This window comes from Anomalospiza imberbis, chromosome 2 (assembly GCF_031753505.1).
Source record: "Anomalospiza imberbis isolate Cuckoo-Finch-1a 21T00152 chromosome 2, ASM3175350v1, whole genome shotgun sequence".
NCBI classification, from domain to species: domain Eukaryota; kingdom Metazoa; phylum Chordata; class Aves; order Passeriformes; family Viduidae; genus Anomalospiza; species Anomalospiza imberbis.
The window spans coordinates 68,399,472-68,419,087 of record NC_089682.1 but is presented as its reverse complement, the minus strand read 5'-3'; the positions used below and the strand labels follow the sequence as shown (position 1 = coordinate 68,419,087).

The 19,616-nt window shown below is 38.5% G+C and overlaps 1 protein-coding gene across 4 annotated transcripts in view; it reads left to right on the top strand.

Annotated features, from left to right (window-relative positions):
- The first annotated feature begins 5,626 nt into the window (after positions 1 to 5,626).
- NAALAD2 (N-acetylated alpha-linked acidic dipeptidase 2) overlaps positions 5,627 to 19,616 on the top strand; it is a 30,175-nt gene continuing 16,185 nt past the window's right edge. The window contains exons 1-11 of one of the 4 annotated variants that reach the window (XM_068181546.1): positions 5,627 to 5,754; positions 7,238 to 7,349; positions 10,229 to 10,415; positions 11,974 to 12,075; positions 12,877 to 13,002; positions 13,691 to 13,877; positions 14,928 to 15,021; positions 15,351 to 15,449; positions 17,434 to 17,519; positions 18,139 to 18,258; positions 18,670 to 18,752. In XM_068181546.1, coding sequence (XP_068037647.1) covers positions 5,667 to 5,754; positions 7,238 to 7,349; positions 10,229 to 10,415; positions 11,974 to 12,075; positions 12,877 to 13,002; positions 13,691 to 13,877; positions 14,928 to 15,021; positions 15,351 to 15,449; positions 17,434 to 17,519; positions 18,139 to 18,258; positions 18,670 to 18,752 — 1,284 coding nt within the window. In that variant the 5' untranslated portion in view covers positions 5,627 to 5,666. Of the gene's footprint in view, positions 5,755 to 7,237; positions 7,350 to 10,228; positions 10,416 to 11,973; positions 12,076 to 12,876; positions 13,003 to 13,690; positions 13,878 to 14,927; positions 15,022 to 15,350; positions 15,450 to 17,433; positions 17,520 to 18,138; positions 18,259 to 18,669; positions 18,753 to 19,616 lie in introns of those variants that run through there. The other 3 variants (XM_068181547.1, XM_068181548.1, XM_068181549.1) reach the window with 3 other exon arrangements.

Sequence of the window (19,616 nt, the reverse complement as noted above, 5' to 3'; positions counted from 1 at the left end):
CCAGTGCTGACTGTTTTGTCACTGCTAGCTGCTCCACTGCCCCACTTTTACCTGTGGAGAATTCATTATGACTGTCTATAATCTACCTCTGAAAAAAATTAGCCAGGTTAGTTTAGTTATCTTACACTAAACAGTTTTGTCTGCAGCAATCAGGAAAATAATAAGCCAAATCCACCAAGCAGAGAAAGGCAGCAACAAACAGCTCCACTTGACTAGGTGGATGCAATAACAGTATTATTCTGTTGCTGAGGAGGATGAAGTGAAGTGCCAAACTCCAAAATTGTGGAGATCTTTCCCTGTGTGACCTGTATGCTGCTTCAACAACTTTTTCTTTCAGTCCAGAAGACATAATTTTTTCTCTGGCCTAAACATAGCATTGTTTTATTTAAGTTTAATTAGAGCCCTTTTTAGCAATAGTTAGCAGATAATATACGATGTCCTGGCCCAGGATTACACAAAATACAGAAGTAGTTAAACTCTTAAACTACAGCAACATTCATTAAAAAACCGTGTTGCCTGTTCCCTAATCACTGCAGGGAACAGGATACAGGAACAGAAATTTTCTCTCTCCTAATGACTGCAAGCTGAAGACATAGGCTTGTGTGAATCTCATGAAGTTCAACGGGGCTGAATGCCAGGTGCTGCACCTGGGTCAGGGAAATTCCAAGCACAAATACAGGCTGGGCAGAGAATGGATTGAGATCAGCCCTAAGAAGAAAGACTTGGAGGTGTTAGTGGATGAGAAACTCATTGTGACCTGGCAAAGTGCACTTGTGGTCCAGAAAGCCAGATGCATCCTGGGCTTCACCAAGAGATGTGTGGCCATCAGGTTGAGGGAGGGGATTCTGTCCCCCTGGTCTGCTCTCATGAGGCCTCACCTGCAGTGTTGTGTCCAGTTCTGGGGCCCCGATGTAAGGAAGACCTTTGTAAGGAATCTAGAGAAGAATCATTAAATCACAGGCCTGGAGCACATCTGCTGTGGAGACAGGCTGAGAAAGCTGGGCCTGTTCAACCTGGAAAAAAGAAAGCTCCATGGAGACCTCACAGCACCTTCCAGTACCTAAAGGGCCTAAAGAAAGCTGGAGGGGGACTTTTTATAAGGACGTGTGTGACAGGACAAGGAGGAGTGGCCTTAAGGTGAAGTGCACAGTCCCTGTGTTCAGTGCACAGTCCTTTACTCTCTTGGCCTCACTGGGTACATTCTCTTGTGGAAGAAAGGGTCAAAGTTTGCAAGCTGCACTTGTCAGCTGCCAGCAACGTAAACTTTTAGTTGGAGTCTGATAATGGTTTCCTGAAGCTCAAGATAAGAAAGACTCAGACACAAAGAATCAACATCTACTACCATTGTAATCTGATAGAAAGAGTGCAGAGGCCGTGAGAGAGTTCAGTGCAACTGGCAGAGTCAGAAGGAAACTGCTGATTTGAAATTGCAGTTGAGAATTCCCCTGTTGCCATTTTTCCTGCCTGAGCTGTCTTTCCCACAGATCAAGGTCCCTTGCACAAGTTCAACCTTTAGTCAGACAGTGGGTTAAGCAGCACAACAGTAGTGTATCTTTCTTGCTGCAGATATTAAGCTTTAGGTCCTAGTTACTGAGCAGCTACAACCTACAGTTTGCAAGCCCTGGCATTCATTCTGTGTTTGATGTACCAAGTAATGTCTTTACTAATTGGCTGAATAGCAGAATTATGCATTCAATACACAAATGCATGCTAGTTTTGCATTTGGCATGTGTATCCTTGCCATTTTTTGAGCTTTTTTAGTTTACCAGCAATGTATGTGTTTTAGGTAAGTAGAGTATATGTTACTACGTGCAAGTGCTCCTAGCTTCTCACTCTTGTTTTCACTGTCAGAATGAGCAATCTCACTACTCTGAACTCAGCATGAGGCATATGCAGTAACTAATACTTTTCATGATAATTCCAAAAGCGATACTAATTTAAAGAAGTACTGTGTATTCAGGACTTTATGGTTTGGACTGTTTTTCTCACCTGTGCTAAGAAAAGGAGTTATTTTGCCCTGTAATCTTTTCACAGTTTGTTTTGTGCAATTTCTCTGACTACTTTGGGTTGGTCTTATCTCCTTTTAGCCTCAAACCTTTGATTAAACTTAGACTGAAGTGTGTGATTTCAAAATTGAGCAAAATACTCAGCTATTATCAGCAGTGCACTTGTGGAAGTACCTCACAGCAGTAGTATCTTCATTCTGGCTGGAAAAGCCCCATGTAAAATAACAGGGTGGCTGATGGATGTGGCCTTAATATTGCCATGAAAGGACTCAAAGGACCCAAAAGTCTTTTGGGCTGCTGATCATCTCAAGAGCTCTGAGGTCTCTCCTTGAGATGATGTTTGGGTTGGAGCAGCTTCTTCCACCTTCACATATATGAGACTTTGCATTCCTGATATGCTTCATTTTGGATCTCACATGTCAGAATCATTTTTCTCTGACTCCAGTTATTCTGAGGAGCATTTGTAAGACTTCATACTACATCTTTGGCTTTGTGTTTGAGTAATGTGTGTATGTGTGTGTGTATATGCATGCAACCAAACCTCATCTCACTTCTCTTTCACCTAGGTGAATGGTAGTTACTCAGCTTCATATGCTGATTTTCTTCCAAGGAGTTTGTAGGTGAGAAAACTCAGGGATACTTTTGCAACCTGTCAGCAAGCCAATACAAAATGTTTGTATATAAAACAGGTATGATCCCTGGGGTACAACAAAAATTCTTGTGTAGTAATGTCACTCTTTTCACTGGCGTCTGCAGCACACCAAGCTGATGCATAGAATGCAATACAACAGTTTGGGTTGGAAGGGTCTTCCAAATACCATCTAGTCCTCTCCCCCCTGCAGTGAGCAGGGACATCTTCAGCTGGAGCAGATGGCTCAGAGCCCTGTCCAACATGTCTATGAATGTTTCCAGGGAAGGGACATCCACCACCTCCATGGGAAACTTGTGCTAGTGACTCACCACCCTCACTGTATAAAAGATTCTTCTTTATATCTAGTCTGAATCTACCCTCTTTCAGTTTAAAACTGTGACTTGACCTATTGCAACAGGCCCTACTAAAAGTCTGTCCCCATCTGTATTGGGTTTGTGTGGCAGTGTTTTCATAGTGAGGGGCTACAGTGGTGGCTTCTGTGAGGAGCCCTGGAAGCGTCCCCTGTGTCTGACAGAGCCAATGCAAACTAGCTCCAAGATGGATGCTGGGCAAGGCTGAGCCCATCAGTACACCTCTGGGATAACAGATTTTAGAAGGGGAAGAAAGTTACTGTGCAGAAGCAATTAGAGCCAGACAAGAGAGGAGTGAAAAATGTGTGAGAGGAACAGCCCTGCAGACCCCAAGGTTAGTGCAGAAGGAGGGGAAGGAGGTGCTCCAAGTGTCAGAGCAGAGATTCCTCTGGAGCCCATGGTGCAGGCCAAAGTGAGCACCCTGGCTGCACAGAGCAGTATTCAGAAGTCTCACCTGGCCTGTAGCTGTTACCCCAGAGCAGGACACAAATGCTGCCCTGTACAGGTTTGCTCTATCTAGAGGTTTAGGATGCTCTGTGAGCTGCCAGATGACACTGGCTATTTTTCTGTTAGGAAATGAACACTCTCAGTGCAGAATAATTCAAGTGCCTTAAGTTAGGTGCTTATCACGCTTTAGATACCATAGGATGTCTGGCCTGATCTCAGGATGGCCCTTGTGTTGCATTGGAAAACCTTATGGCACAAAGGAGTTGGGAGTAAAGAAGGTTAAGCTGAAAAAAATTGTTACAATATAGGAGATGTCTTAATTTTTGGCTTTGTTTCTGACTATCCAAGTCTATTTTAATTTGTAATAAATTACTTTTCCCTGAGTGGAATCTGTTCTGCTAATGATTGTAATCAGCAAGTGATACCCCTGTGTTCATTTCAACCCATGAGCTTTTTAATCTTATTTCCTGCCCCAGTCTTGTTGAGGAGGGCATGTGATTGAGGACAGATTTACACTGTACATTATCCTCGCATTTAATTGTAACACAATATACTCCACCTGTGACTAATCCATGGCATGTAAGAACATGTCACAAGTAATAACTATTAGTGATAGGGCTGTATTTTAAGTGGTAGAAGCCATTTGGCTGCTGCTTGTTGTTCAACCTCAGCATTGCTAATGCCCTTGTCAATTTAAAAAGATGTTAGCATATAGATAAATGCATTTCATGCATTCTCACTGTTTCTATTCTTACCTTCTTCCTCCACTGATGTTATTATCATGTGAGGTCTAATTTTGATAGCAATCTCCGAAAGCCCTTGTCACTTTACTGTCTATTATGTGCCAGTCCTACACCTGTGGTGCTATATAAATGCTAATAATACATCAATATGCTCATTCTTTGTGAGTTCTGTAGGTGGAATTCCATCTGGTTTGTATATGTCAATTCAGATGCTGGTGTGAAATGTCATTGCTGTTCAGAATTTGTGATGGTTTATGAGTAGTTGGGAAATGACAGATTAAAAATCACAGGACTGGGCATTTGAACAAAGACATCTAGCCCTATGCCTAAGACAGTGGCTGTGACTGGTGTGGAATACCCAAGTAGTGTAATTTTTTTCTGAAAAGCCTTAGTTTGAGTAATTAGGACATTAATCGGTCTTTTCTGCTTTTTCTGAATATTTTCAGCTCATCATAATGTATTTATGAAAGTTTTGATACTCACAGTACTGACATTTCTTTCACAAATGGTATCTACTTTGGACTTTGGGAGTAAGTGGTAGGAATTTAGAGCATGCCCAGGCTCCCAGAATAGCTTTCCTGCCTTCAGCCATATAACTGGTCTCAAATGGGCAGGTCCTCGGGTCCAGAAAGATCAGTCTTGGCTTCCATGTAGCCATGAAGGAACTTGGCAGCATGGAGTGATCTGCAAGGTTAGAATAAGTTCATGCAAAATGTGATGATTCTGTGAATGTATCTTTTGGCTATTACCTGGGCTGCAGTTGTTTCCTTCCCTGTGAGATACTGATGGATTTGACTAAATTAGACTAGGAAAACTTGATCTTAAGAACCTTGTAATTTCAAGTGCAAGTAGCTAGAGAATATAGGAAATAAATTTGTGACTTTTCCTAGTTGCAAATTGGATGATGTCTAGCCAATCTAAAGTATATTCTCAGCTGCTGAAAGTATACATTCCTTGCTAAGGATTAATGCTACCAGGGATTAAAAAAGGGAAGCAATTCAGCGTTTCGTTGGTAAAGAGGAAATAAGTTTGCCCTTAATTTCATCTCTTGGCCACTTCCACTGGAACAGGTTGAGAACAAGACTAAATCAGGAACTTTCAAAACTTTCAAAATCAAAAAGTCCTAATAATTAGTAGAAATTAGCATCTTAAATACTACATGTACATTGCTTGGTGCACAGCCTGGATACATATTTGTTATGGAGATACACACCCAGCTAGCTACACAGGGTCTGTCTGGTGGGGTGAGACTAAGAAATGGAAGAGTTTAATTGTATTTGGAAAACCATATAATCACCATCACCCAGGATTTAAGGCTGTTTAGTCAGCATGAGAACTGAGAAGCAAAGAAGGCAGGGACAGCCCTGGGGCTGTGGGGGGAAGGAGGAGGAGGAGAAGGAGGAGGAGGAGAAAGGCAGCTGCTTGCCAGTCCCCAGAGCTTGCCAAGCTGGTGGCCAGTGCTGACCATATGGCCGGGAGCAGGAGCAAGGCCACCCTCCGTGTGTGGCTCGTGTGCCCTGGGCTGCTCGGCTGTTTCTTGCTGGGCTTTCTTACAGGTGAGTACGGAGACCCAGGGGCTCAGCCCCCAGCTTCTTTCCCCTGCACACACTTGTGTGCAACCCCTGTTGTGATTAACTCACCAGCAGGGAGATTATGCTGCTCTTCAGAGGCATGATAAAGTATTTGTCCCACTGCTTTTCTAAGCTTTTCTGTCCAGCAGTTTCAGTCTTCAGGGAGTGAGGAACAGAACGGCTCTGTGCTTCAGCTGAGGACAAGCCCGGGTGAACTGACAGCTTCCCAAAAGAGGCAGCCAAGCATTCAAAGACAAAAGATTAGTACAAGAGTTTGAGACTTCAGTGATTGCAACATCTCCCAGATTTTTTTTTTTAATTTCCTGTTTTTTCCTGAAGATATTTTTAAATGCTCCTATTCTGCTGCTATTTTAGAAATTAAGGGTAGAATGTAGAGGAGGAGTTTGACTGACAGCCAAGTTACTGAAGTTTTCCTTATGCACAATGAACTTTACTAGAAATTCTTTTCTGAAGTCACTTGCAGCATTTGATTTCAAATTAAAATTGCATGTCCTTTTTAAACTTGTGTTGTAACACAAACCTAACACTAAAGAATGCAAGAAAAATCCATGAGGGTTATTAAATATATAAAATATTAGTTTAATTTTAGAGATCCCTGAGCTGCTAATTTCTGGTCCTTGTGCTATGCTTATACATTTCCCTGAACATCTTTTGGTCCAGCTCCAAAACAGGATACTGAGCAAGATGGACTTTTAGTCTGATCAAGCATCACTGTTCAGTTCAGAGTGTTACTAAAATTGTATTTAAATGTAACAGGTCATATATATTGTGCATGTGACAGCACATGTATTTGTCTTTCTTATGAAAATTTTCCCAGTTGAGATTGTCTGGCTAAAATAATAAAAGGATTTTTTTTGTTATTGTTTTTTTTTCTTAAGCCAAATTTATACAGTTGATATACCCTCTCCTACTGCACATTTTAAAACTGGCTGGGGTGACAGTTAACTTTATTCTCTTAATTATTAAATAGATTAACCCAGATTAATCTAGTTAAATAGATTAACTTCCCCAAGTCTGTAACTATTACAATGCTGGCAGGGTGGCTGTTGAGTCCTAGACCTTCACTTTAAATATGCTTACACATCTATTTTAAAATATATGCATAAACTAAATAAAGTAATTTCATCATGAGTATCAGGCGTTTGAACCTCACACTACAAACAGCTGAGGATTTAAACTATAGTTGAAAATTAATGAGAAATGAGTCTACCTTAAAAAGGGATTTTACCGGGGATTTAGGATTTACTCTTTCTATTATGCCACTTTTAGGCATTTCAGTCAATTAAATATATTTTACTTTTCTGCTTGAGCCTTCCAACACCGACAGAGTGTGCTCTAAGCCCTGTTCCTCCTTGTGGTTTTAACTGTTTAGCACCACAGGTTGCACCTGTGCTCAAACATGTGAGGATATTCTTGCTAAGTAGGAAACTTTTCAAATGTGTTTCAGGATGGTTTACAAAACTGAGTGAGAAGAGCCCCAGCTTCTCAGATGTGCATCAAAATGTGAGACAGAAACTTGTGGCTGAAATGAAAGCAGAGAATATCAGGAAATTTCTTCGGTAAGCCTTGTGCATCATTTTTGGAACAAGGAAGGGCCTCTGAAAGCAGAGCTTTTAAGATGGTTTCGAAGCATTTGTATGGAATGTCTGAGAGAAGAAGGGAGAGGCTTACAACTCTTCTGTTCCCCCCCTTCCCCATTTTGAAGTGGTTGTACTGTCAAGTGTGCTTCCCTCAGCTGCATTACTGCCAGTGCTTACCAGTCTTCATGATTTAATGGAGTGTGTCCTTTTTATTTTTTTCACAAGTCTGAAGCTCTAACCTCAGATAACTGTTTTCTTTCAGACTGAGATGATTTTACTCTGTTTGGGATACAATGATTGACATGAATTACATCTGACTGATCATCTGTTCAGTGTCTCTTTGAACTTTCAGTTTGAGTAGCTAGTCTAAGTCGAAAATTAATTTATTAAAAACTAATGCTACAAATTTGCATGGCACTGAGTTGCATGTATACTTACAATTTATAATTCCTTTAGTGTGGCCATACTGGATAAAGTGCTGTTAATTGGGAGTTCTGAAATCCTATTATACCCTGTCTTCTGTTCCAGAGATAAAGGGCTCTGTCCACGGTCAGTGTGCATGTATGGTTGGTAAAGCTTGCATGTTGTAACTATTAGTAAGTATACTTTTTTGCATCGTAGAGCATCAATGCAGTTCTTTAAAAACATCTAAAATACTAGTGATATAAAAATACCCTTTTGTTTTTTCCATTCCACTGAAAATGAAAAAAAAACCCCCACATTATTGTGTATATTTATATTTTCTATAGAGGAACAAATATGCTCACATGAAAAGTAAATAAATACTCACTCTGGTTAGTAAAATGTTTTTATTCAGCATGTAAGTCAGCAGCTGCATCAAGAACATCAAAGGAATTACTGACAAATTTGATTTCTATACATTTATTCTAAACCCAAAAGGTTTCATACCTAACATCAATAAGCTTTTCAAGTCTACAGGTCTAATCTTATTTAGTATTCATTGCTTTCAGTAGTTTGGAGAGTTCCTGAAAATTATGTTTGAGTGAGAATCTAGGCAACATAGCATGAAATAGCTCTGTAATTAGGCCAAAGTCTCTTGGCTGTGGGATGTTAATGGTTTCTCATTTGTCTGCTTGCTTTGGTGATGGGCCAAGTGCTTAATGCTGGTTGGGGACTTTTTTTTTTTTTTGCCTAAATTCAAATAAAAATCAGGAAATTCAGAGAAATTGTATTAACACACTGTCCAAAAAGTTTGTCAAAAACATAAAAGAATATGAACTTGAGAATTTTGATCCATATTCTTCATTTTTCAGACTACTACATCTGCTTTTATCATGTGGGGGAAAAAAATATGAGGCTCAGAAAATGTAGACGCTTTGGTCTTAGCATTGTATCAGAGCTCTGGAAAGGATTAAACTGTTTGGAACGAAAATTTGAAAAAAAAATTGTGTGTTTTTCCTGATGGCGTATTTAGTATACTTAAAGAATTAAAAGGTACTTTAAACATTAGTGAGAATTAAAGTGCAAGAAGCAAACAAGCAACAGTGTTTGGCAAAGGTTGCTTCCAGACTTTGGTGCATACCCTCACAGTTTAAAGAGAGAGAACGACAACAGCTGCGAGCAAAAGGTTGTGGTCTACTTAGAGAATCTGGATGCATTCAAATGCTGGGACCAGGTGGGACTCATGTGAAAGACGTTTATGTTGTGATTGCAATGTTACTGTAGATGAGAAATTTTGATGGTTGCAAGAGGCTCCAGGTGGGTGAAAAAGACTGATAACGTGTCCCTCTTTTAATAATGTCAGCCTGGAGGGACTCTGAGCTGGTCAGCTTCAGGTCTGGAAGGGTGACAAAACATCCTTCTTTAATCTGTTTTCAAACCCATGAAGGACAGAAATATAGTTCAGAAGCATCAGTATTTATTTACTGTTTGTTTGTATGGTCAGCATATTTCCTTCTGTAAGGAAATGACTGGCTGCGTGCATGAGTGGAGACTTATAGTGACTGTAACAGCCTTGACTTTAACAAAGCTTTGGACATTGCTCTTTGGAAGCTGAGGAAGTGCAGAACAAGGGTTGAAAACAGTCTGAAATGACACGCTGAAGTGATATTAATCATGGTATTTGCTACCACTAAGAAATGGCAGTTGCTGGTATCTGATATCTGTGGGGCAGCCATCGACAAGCAGCCTGTTGGGAATTGGAAGCTGATGCAGAGTACCTGGCTGACTGATGAGCTTTCACCATTCCTTACTTGTTCACTGGGCCAAACAGATTGTACACAGATTTCTGTAGGGTAGCCCAGAGGGACTGGATTCTGTTTGTTACTATTTATCAACATTATGTGTTATATCTGATATGGAAGTAAATGTTGTTAAGAAGGTTTTGTTATTCAGGCTTTTGATTAAGAAAAAAAAGAGCAAACCTGTGCAGATAATTTAATGTAATGATTTTCAAGTTAAACTTATTAGGACATTAGGGCAAGCTATGACAACAGTACAAATCCATGATCAGATACCAGAATTATCTGGAAGGCTCCTTTCTGAATATGTAGCTTTCCTGTATTTATTCCTGCTTCTTGCATATTGCTAATATTTTTTTGCTGAATCTTTGACATTGATTTTCATTGCTTGTGTGTAGAAGTGGCTATTCCTCTTATGCAAAGAAAAAAGTTCAGTTTACTTATCTTAAGGCCTCAGGAAAGATCCTCTGCTCTGAGTATATTTTGTACGTGTCCTGATGCAGACTCTGATAAGGAATCATGTTTTACAGCTCAAGCTTTAAGACCTTACTGTCCATGCAATTTGTCTTGAAGATTAGCTTTATACACACTGATCCTATTTCACTATTGTGTATCTCTGCATTTGCTGCTTACCAGTGTTTTTCTGTTTTATTCTAGTTCATTTACCAAGTTGCCTCACCTCGCAGGAACTGAACAGAATTTTCTTCTTGCCAAAAAAATTCAAGGCCAGTGGAAGGAATTTGGACTGGATTCAGCAGAACTTGTCAATTATGATGTTCTTCTTTCATACCCAAATGAAGAGCAGCCAAACTACATTTCACTAATTGATGATCAAGGGAATGAGGTGATCTTTTCAATGACAAAACTATGTTAATGTAAAACCTAAAAACCTCCAGTGATTTCCTGTTAAAAAAGTGTTTTCCTCTGTACTCTCACCTAATCAGCTCAGCATGTGCTTTATATTATTAAAAAAAAATCCAGTGCAAAGGGAATTAATATTTAGAAATGGTTTTCCAGGCTATGCAGAATACACAGCAAAGTGGCTGAGATCTCAGTGCCTCATACGGAGGAGCAAGGATGTGTGGAGAGCCAGCAGTTAACACCAGTAGACCATAAGGTGTTAGTAGGGTTCAGCTTAAGGTTCCATCTAGGCTAATATCCTGTTTCCATAAGCAGCCTTAAGTGGATGCACAGGGACCTTTAAGAACAAAGAAATATGTTTCGGGCATGCAATTCTTCCAGTGTCCAGCTGTTTTCAGCTCGGGGACTTCTGTGATGTGCTGCAATTAGTCTCTTGAAAAATCCTCATTAGACCTTTACAAATAGTATTTATCCAGTCAGCGACCTTCATTACATCTCTCTTCCAAGTACCTATCCAAACCCTGCTTGAACATCTGTACAATATTTCCTTCCACAGCATGCTGAGGTAAGGAATTGCAGAGATACTGTCAATTTTATGTAGTATTGCCTTGTTTCCCTTGCTCTGAACCAGATCCCACTGGCTTCCTATGGTGTCTCCTAAGTTAGTGTTGGAAGTACTAATGAACTAGTCAGTCTGTAGACATCCTTTCCTTTTTGAATACAATAAAGAAGTAGATGTAAATTCTGACAAGGATCCTGAGCAAGGAGAGGAGGTGAGACTGCAATAGCAGCATTATAGCACATAGGTAAGGATGAAGAGCCAGGGTAGAAAGTAAGGAATGTGTGCTTAGGGATGACACGAGCTTAGAGGTGAACGAATGAAGAAATTCTTCCAGAAACCCTGTAACAGTATCTCAGCTACTGTCTCATAAGGTGGACATGCACCTTAAAGCAACATGAGTGTTACAATGCATAATGATAAAAGGTAGCATGTTTAATTGGAGTTTTACTAGATAAGAGATAAAAAAGAACAATAATGCAGGTGGGAGAAACCACAAAAGACACCTGGGATGGCATAGATGAACCAGATGTCTTTTTTCTGTTACCACCTCTTGGCAATTTTCAGCAATTTTCTTTCCTTATGTTCAGGCAGTGACTGATGAGCATCTTCTGACACATGATCTCTTTGTATTCATATCTGCATTCTATTACAAAATTTCAGCTCTGGATCCCTACCTGTGTTTTTGTTTGAAGTTATGTGTACTAGTTAGAACTGTATTTTTTTTTCTATCAAATTATGGAAACTACAATTTAAAATGCTGACAAAACTAAGTAACTTGGCAGAAGCCAAGGCTTTTGGTACTTTTCATCCATAGGACTGCAGTATTTTGAAACAGTAATTATTTGACAAGGAGTCTGATGCACAGAAACTGAATAACTGTCTCTTCTGACTTTAAACTATAATTAGCATTTGAATAGTGTGTGAATTTGTGCCTAGAATGTTTGACCAAAAATTACTGGTTTTTTTTTTTTTTTGATAGGTTTTCAATACATCATTCTTGGAACCACCTCCACAGGGGTATGAAAATGTTACTGGTATACTACCACCATATAATGCTTTTTCAGCACAAGGAGTGCCAGAGGTAAGAAAATGGTACTATTACCTATTTTTTGAAACACTTTCTGGGACAGATTGCTCCAACTTCTCAAAATATTTGTTGCAGTAGTTTCAATTACCATTTGTCTTAATTAAAGAACACTTAGGCACAAATAGGCCACATATTATGCAAAGGTTAGAAGTATTTTATGATCAAAAAAAGAACTTTCTCAAATTGCTAGAACTCTGAATCACATAATAAGTGAAAAGTTTTTATCTTGATGAATACTTTTGGATACATCTCAGACTGCTCCATATTATTCAGTCATATGTAGAAGACTTGTTTAAGGCATAGGTAGAAGTATTAATATTTATATCAAGTGGAAGACATTTTAGATTAAATGAATGCCTTCAAAGGCCATAAAAGGTCCTCACTTAATCTGCTAATTCATTATAGAACAGGTTAGGGACAAAATTGCATTGCTTAAATGAGTGAAATTATATGGTAGTGAGTGTTTGTGTATGTAAGGCATACCACTGCTTTGTCACAGCCAGAGACGTTTTTCAGTTTCCCAAAGTACTCTGGTTTATTTTCCAGCCTGCTTTTAGGACTGTTCTTAAGTGCAGGATAATAGCCAAACATCAGAATTCTGAGCCAAAGCTTCCTATAGAATATTGTGGATATATTTTGTTATTGTTTTTATGGGCACTGGATCTCATTTATAGATATGAAAAAAAAAATCAAAATCCTCTGTCATATATAGTAAATGGAACTTTATTTCTGATAATGGGTATTTTGTTTGCTGACTGACCATTTGCCACATCACTGCTTTTCTTTTCTGCCCAGGCAGATCTGGTGTATGTGAATTATGGCCGTACAGAAGATTTTTTTAAGCTGGAGCGTGAAATGGGAATTAACTGTACAGGAAAAATTGTCATTGCCAGATATGGGAAGATCTTCAGAGGAAACAAAGTGAGGGTTGTGTTTTAATTTTTTCCTCTGTGGGTCAGATACTGTTCATGGTAGAGCTTGAGGGAATTAATAAGGGCTGTTCATTGGAACATATGAGCAGAAGGAAGCCTGCAATGTATCCATTGTGACTGCAGTCCAAGAATAACTTCCAAAACAATAAAACCAGATGAATGTATTAAACTCCTGAGACAGAGATGACTGCAAACTCCCTAGGCAGTTCTTGCAAGAGAATAGTTTAGGGAATTGAGTAGTTTGTAGAGCCAAGTCTTTTGATACATGCCATCCATAGAACTGCAGTACTTTGAAATAGTAGCGTTTTGACAAGGAGTCTGATGCACAGAAACTGAGTAACTGTCTCTTCTGACTTTAGACAACAAATCTGGCAAAACTGGTGACAGTGGGGCAGTTGGGATGGTGGTAAGGTTTTGTGCCTCATTTTTATGTTCTGTTCTTTATTTCATAGCCTTGAGCTATGAATAAAGGTTTGACAAAAAAAATGAACATATTGCCTTTCACTATGCTTGGCTCTTGTGCTGAATCTGGGGTAATTTTCACTCTTTCATGCACTCGTCTTCTAAAACCATGCCTGCATGGAAGCAAATCTAAACGTTCAGATTTATTGCTGCATAAAAAAAAAAAAAAAAAAAAAAAAGAAAAAGCCACATCTTAAAACCGAGTCATTTCACAGGTTAAAAATGCCATATTGGCAGGAGCCCAAGGGATCATACTTTACTCTGACCCTGCTGACTACTGTGCCCCAGGAGTAGATGCTTATCCAGGTGGCTGGAACCTTCCAGGTGGAGGAGTCCAGCGTGGGAATGTTTTAAATCTGAATGGAGCTGGGGACCCTCTAACACCAGGTTATCCTGCAAAAGGTGAGCGCAAATTCTGTAGTCTGGGCCATGAAGTACTTTATAAACTGCTGCTGAAAGTGTGGCACTAGAAGTTAATTTATTTTCAGTACAGATGCACAGAAAAAAAGCTGCTTGAAATTCTTATTGACAATAGTTAATTTTCTATTGCACACTAAGTTCTGTCTGTGTCATTCTAACTGCTTTCAGGCAGGGGAATAAAGTTTCTAGGAAACTCTTTGTATGGTCCCACCCTTGTAACACTTAAAAAAGCAGGATTACAGGTTTACATTCTGTGAAGCAGCAAAAAATGACTGAGAATTTATAACAATTTAAAAACATCTGTGTTTCTCAAGAGGGCTGCTTTAAACTAGGTTATACTTTGCCATTAAAGAGGGCTAATAGCTTTACTTGGAGTTATGTTTCCTTGCTGATCATAAGTTCCAGGCAGAAAAAACAGTTTAAAATACTTTTAAGGGGAATAAAATTCCTGTAGCAAAAATTAGAGCAGCCTGCACTCTTTCATTACTAAGATGCCTGCCAGTGCGGGGTGCTGATGGGATTTTTCATATTAAGATGGCAAAATCTATACACGGATGCTTCTGTAAAGCTCATAGACATGTGTGGCCACTGCTGGGGGCATAAGACAACCTATAGCCAGGAGAGGTTGTGTGCCAGGCCCAGCAGACTCAGAGAGACACTGGCTGTCTTCAACCCAAATAAATGCATCTGTGAATGTCCTCTGCAGCCTTGTCAAGCAGCTGCACAGGTGCCATCTTCAACTCACACACCAGCTTGATTTCCCCAGAGCCAGCTTGGAAGAGTTGCTATAACATGGTTGGACAGCAAATCTAACCTTGCATCAAGGGGACGTATTTTGCATTGCTGTGCCGATGCATTACTGGGTTTTCTGTTCTGTCATTACAGTTTGGTTTTCTAGAAGCAGTGTGTGAGAAATGATGTAAGAATTAAAAAGAATCATGCATGCTGGTGGCTGCTCTGCTCAAAAGTGTTTCCAGTTTGGTTAAAGTGGCTAAAAACACCATAAACTTGACTTTTTTTCTGGTTTCTCAGAGTACACGTTCAGGTACAAAGTTAATGAAGGTGTGGGGATTCCCAAAATTCCGGTTCATCCCATTGGATATCAAGATGCAGAAGTATTACTGCGGTGAGTATACATCAGTCCTCCTCTCCAGAAGTCAGTATTGACGAATGTGCAGAAAAATTTTTCATATTAATATGGCAAAATCCATGCTGTTACTTGCATTTGCTACTCTTTTGTAGTAATGAAAGTAATTCAGAAGTGATAATGTAGTAATTATTGTAGCAATAATGTAGTAGTTCCAGAAAATGTAGAAAATTCAAAGCATTCTTGTTTTGCAATAATGCTTTTAAGAATTTTGTAAAACCACCTGGGTTTTGCTGCAATAATTATTAAGAGAATTTAGGGTTTCATCCTAATGGTCAATTGCATTTTTCTTGGTTTCCACTTCACAGTGCAATGGGAGGACCTGCAGCTCCAGACAACAGCTGGAAGGGAAGTCTCAATGTGTCCTATAATATAGGGCCAGGATTCACAGGCAACTCTTCTACAAGGTCTGTTTTAAGACTTACCTGTTTATACAATATTGAAAAAAAAAATCCCTCTGAGGAAAAGACTCAGAAGCAATACATCAAGAGATACTCTGGAGATATTTACTTCCTTCTGCTAGGGATACATTTGGATATAATTATTAGAATTCAAAAATAAATTACATTAGAAAAAGATCATAAATTAGCAAATCAGGCTACATGACAATGACATTTGGTAATAAATTGAAATAAAACTGAAGATCACTTTTCTGTGACTTTTCCACATGAAAATAGTTTTGGTTTACATGAGGTATTATTCAGTGAGGACTGTTAGTGGACCTCGATGAACAGTGTGTAAAAGTGGTGTATCATTATCACTACTCCATCTCCTGCATAACAAGAGTATGTCTGAATATGTACAGAATTTTATAAATATTTCATTTATCATTATTCTTTTCTGCTCTGCTTTAACACTAGCTGAAAATGAGTAAAGTAGGAATAACTAAATAAAAAAACATATTTGATGTAATTACAGTGCTGTTTGGAGTATCTTGAAGAGCAACAGTGAGAAAACAATATGATTCCTCCACAAAACTTGTATTTTTGAGTAGACTTTTTAACAGCTTCCTACTTGGTAGAACAACTTTTTTTTTTGTAAATATAGATTAATTCTATACATACTTCTTTCTCAAAGTAGTTCCATATCAAAATGAACCTTTTGATTCTAGGTAGAAAGTCACTTGCACATGGAGAGTGTGCACATAAATGCACATTCAAGGCACTGGTGCCTGTTTCTGGGCAAAGATCCAGTGGCTGTCCTGAAGTAGATTTTGGTTTTGACAGGTATGCAGATTTGATGCTGGAAAGATAATTTCAAATGTGGATTTCCTGAGGTTTTACCAGACACAAAACACCCCCATTGTTCGGTGCTTTGTTTCTTCCACAGCTTAAGGGGGCTGAACACTGTGTTAGTTTTATATCTCGGAATACCTGGATTCCCTTTGTTTTTATAAAATTTCACAAGTGGATTTTATAGGTGGGGGAGAGGGAAGAAAAAACTGCTTCTAGTAGAAGGGTCTTCTAATGGAAGATTCCCTGCTCATGACAGGGAGGTTGGAACTAGATGACCTTTAAGGTCCCTGCCAACCCAAACCATTCTGTGATTCTGTGACTGAAAAATCTTATTCACTTAGATCTGCTGTCCTAAACAGAGATTTCAATTTATTCCTGTTGCTGTTGAGGCAGGACGGGAATGAATATGACTCCAAGTCAGAAGGCAAAAGAGAGCTGATTTATTTCAAATACATTGCTCATTTTATAGAGCACATCGTGCAGACTAATTTCATTAGTCTTAAAGTAAAAACATCTCACACCATTGGTGCGCTGTGAATAGCGCACGGTGGCAGAACATATCTACAAACAATGTGAACAGAAAGAGAGATAATAAATTGCTTACATTCTTTTGGACTCTTTCCCAGGCTTAGCCTGGTAGAAATATCTCTCTTTTTTTCTGACTGAACTGAGAATATCCATATATTCCTGGATAAATATTCCTAATGACCTTTTCTCCAAGTTCTATATTATTGCATGGGCCTGTGCTAGGAAACCAAAGTGTATTCTTTATAAACATCTGCATATCCACAACTATAATTTTGGTCAAAGTGTAGGTGTATTTTTAATTACTGTGCATGTTTTTCAGTTTATTCCTCTACTACACAATTACCTGATTGGTTCCTACAAAAAAAAAGTTCTATAAATTCTGTAAATCTGTGCAAATTTGTAGACTGTCCCAGTTCATAGGCTTTTTTCTATGGCATCAGCAGCAGGCTAAACTGAAATAAAAAATGGGTCTCTGAGAAAGCATGACAGTGCTGAACACACATTGGATCAGCGCTGAAAACACAAAGAGTGACAGAAGCACAAACTCTCTGGCTTATGTGTTATTAGCATTGGCTTTTTTTTGGCTTATTAATCAGAAATGGTTACTCCACACTCCCTTTCATTTCAGAAAAGTCAGAATGCATGTTCATACAAGCAATAAAATAACACGAATTTACAATGTCATTGGCATCCTCAGAGGAGCTCTGGAACCAGGTGAGCATCAGGTGCTTGATGATTTTAATTCCTTCTTTCTTTTGTATTTGTTGAAATTGTACTTGTGTTGTAAGAAACTTAAAGTGTTTTAGATAACCATATAACAGAGTCTTGAGAAATTTTTAGTAGTTTTTCTGTCCTTTCCATCACACTATTTGTTATTGGCATTCCCAAAAATAGCATTCCCTTTAAAATACAGTGATAGACATCAGAGAATGTATTTTTATAATGCCTGTCACTTTACAGTAGGCTTCCCCTTACATCAGTCATACATTTTGCCTTTGCAAAAGTTAATATAATTCAAATTACAGAAAGCTAGTGATGGTTTGGGACATTAACATTATACTACTGATATATTATATTATTGACACATTATACTATTGTAGCAGGTCATACACAACAAAGACTTTTAGATGGAAAATATTTATTAAATATTTGTAGTCTTTAGTTGCAGACCTTAGTAGAGTAAGTGAATACAGATCCCCTTTAAAAATAAACTTGTAGCACTGGTATTGAACTTCATGTTTGATTTCATACAAGTAAAGATGCAGTCAAAGGAAATCACAGGTAATCCAGGTGCATTTTTAATTATTAATTTATACTGTATGTTTGTTTCCAGACAGATATATTATTTTAGGTGGTCACAGAGATTCTTGGGTGTTCGGTGGTATTGATCCAACCACTGGTGCCGCTGTTTTGCAAGAAATTGTACGGAGTTTTGGTAAAATGAAGATGGAAGGTAACTAATTTCCTACCGATGTAAAATGATGGATATAGAAAACAGCAGCTTTGAGGATCAGTGCTTCCATAAGCTGTTGTATTGATTTAACTTTTCACCTCTACAGGAAGTTTTATTTGTCATTATGAAAGTTGTAGATTCATTGAAGAGATGCATATGTGGCATTGCATGGTAGTTGGCTGAATTTATTCCCTCGTGAGTATAATGGTACCCTCTTAGCTGTGCAGAATGAAAATATTGCATTAAGAAGAAATGCCTCTGCAATAGTATGTTCCTCTAATAATTTTAGAGAGGATTTTTTTTTTACTATTATATCAGTTAAGTGCTGTTTTTAAAGTAATTTCAAGTAATTATTGTCAATAGACTTTTAAAGTATAAGTTGAATTTTCAAGTTTAACTATGTAATTGCAGGTTGGAGACCTAGGAGAACTATTATTTTTGCTAGCTGGGATGCGGAAGAATTTGGATTATTGGGTTCCACAGAGTGGGCTGAGGTAACTAAAAAGATGTGTAAAGCAAAGCAAAACTTGAAAGTGTGTGGCAGGTGGCTGCAGTACCCAGGATCTATTCCTAAACTGCAATCAAAAACTCTGTGGTAAAACTGGAGCACAACAGACTCCTTCAGGTGTTGTGAGGCACTCATGTATTTATATAAATTACCTACCTAGCTTCTTACAACATAAGTGCACTAACTCTTCTAAGATTTAAAAATCTACTTTGATTCAAAGTTAATATCCCACAATGGCCTCTGTGTGGAAATCTATCTCGTCATTTAACAGAATGATAGCGTTTTATTTCACCCAGATTGGTCTAACTTTCTATTGAGAAATTCCTTAGTTTCTATAAATTCAAGTTCAGATCCTGAACCTCTGATCTGTAAGCATGTCAAGCCTTTGTATGAAAATCAATTCTACAGGGCAAATGAAAGAATAGCTAATTTGTGAGTGAATAGATCAAAATTCCTGTGAATTCCAGCATTGTAGAGTCTCAGGAGCAGGACAGTCTATTAATTCCGTAGGAGGATCCCTGACTATATACCTGTCTGAAAGAAGAATATTGGCAAATTCAGAAATAAGATTCTGGGTATTTTTATCTTCCGTTTCCTATTGGGCATATTATTTTTATCTTCCTTTTCCTGTCTGAGGGAAAAATGTTGGGAAATTCAGAGGTGAGGTTCTGAATATTTGTATCTTCCTTTTCCTGTTGGGCATGTTCAGTTCTTAGTGGATTTGTTCAACCCCAATAAGGAATATAGATCTTACAAGAGTTTTCATTGTTTTGTCTGTAAAATCCAAATTAGAAATAGAGCAGGAAGAAAATCGCCTGATGAAACACATTTCTGCTAAACTATATCAATT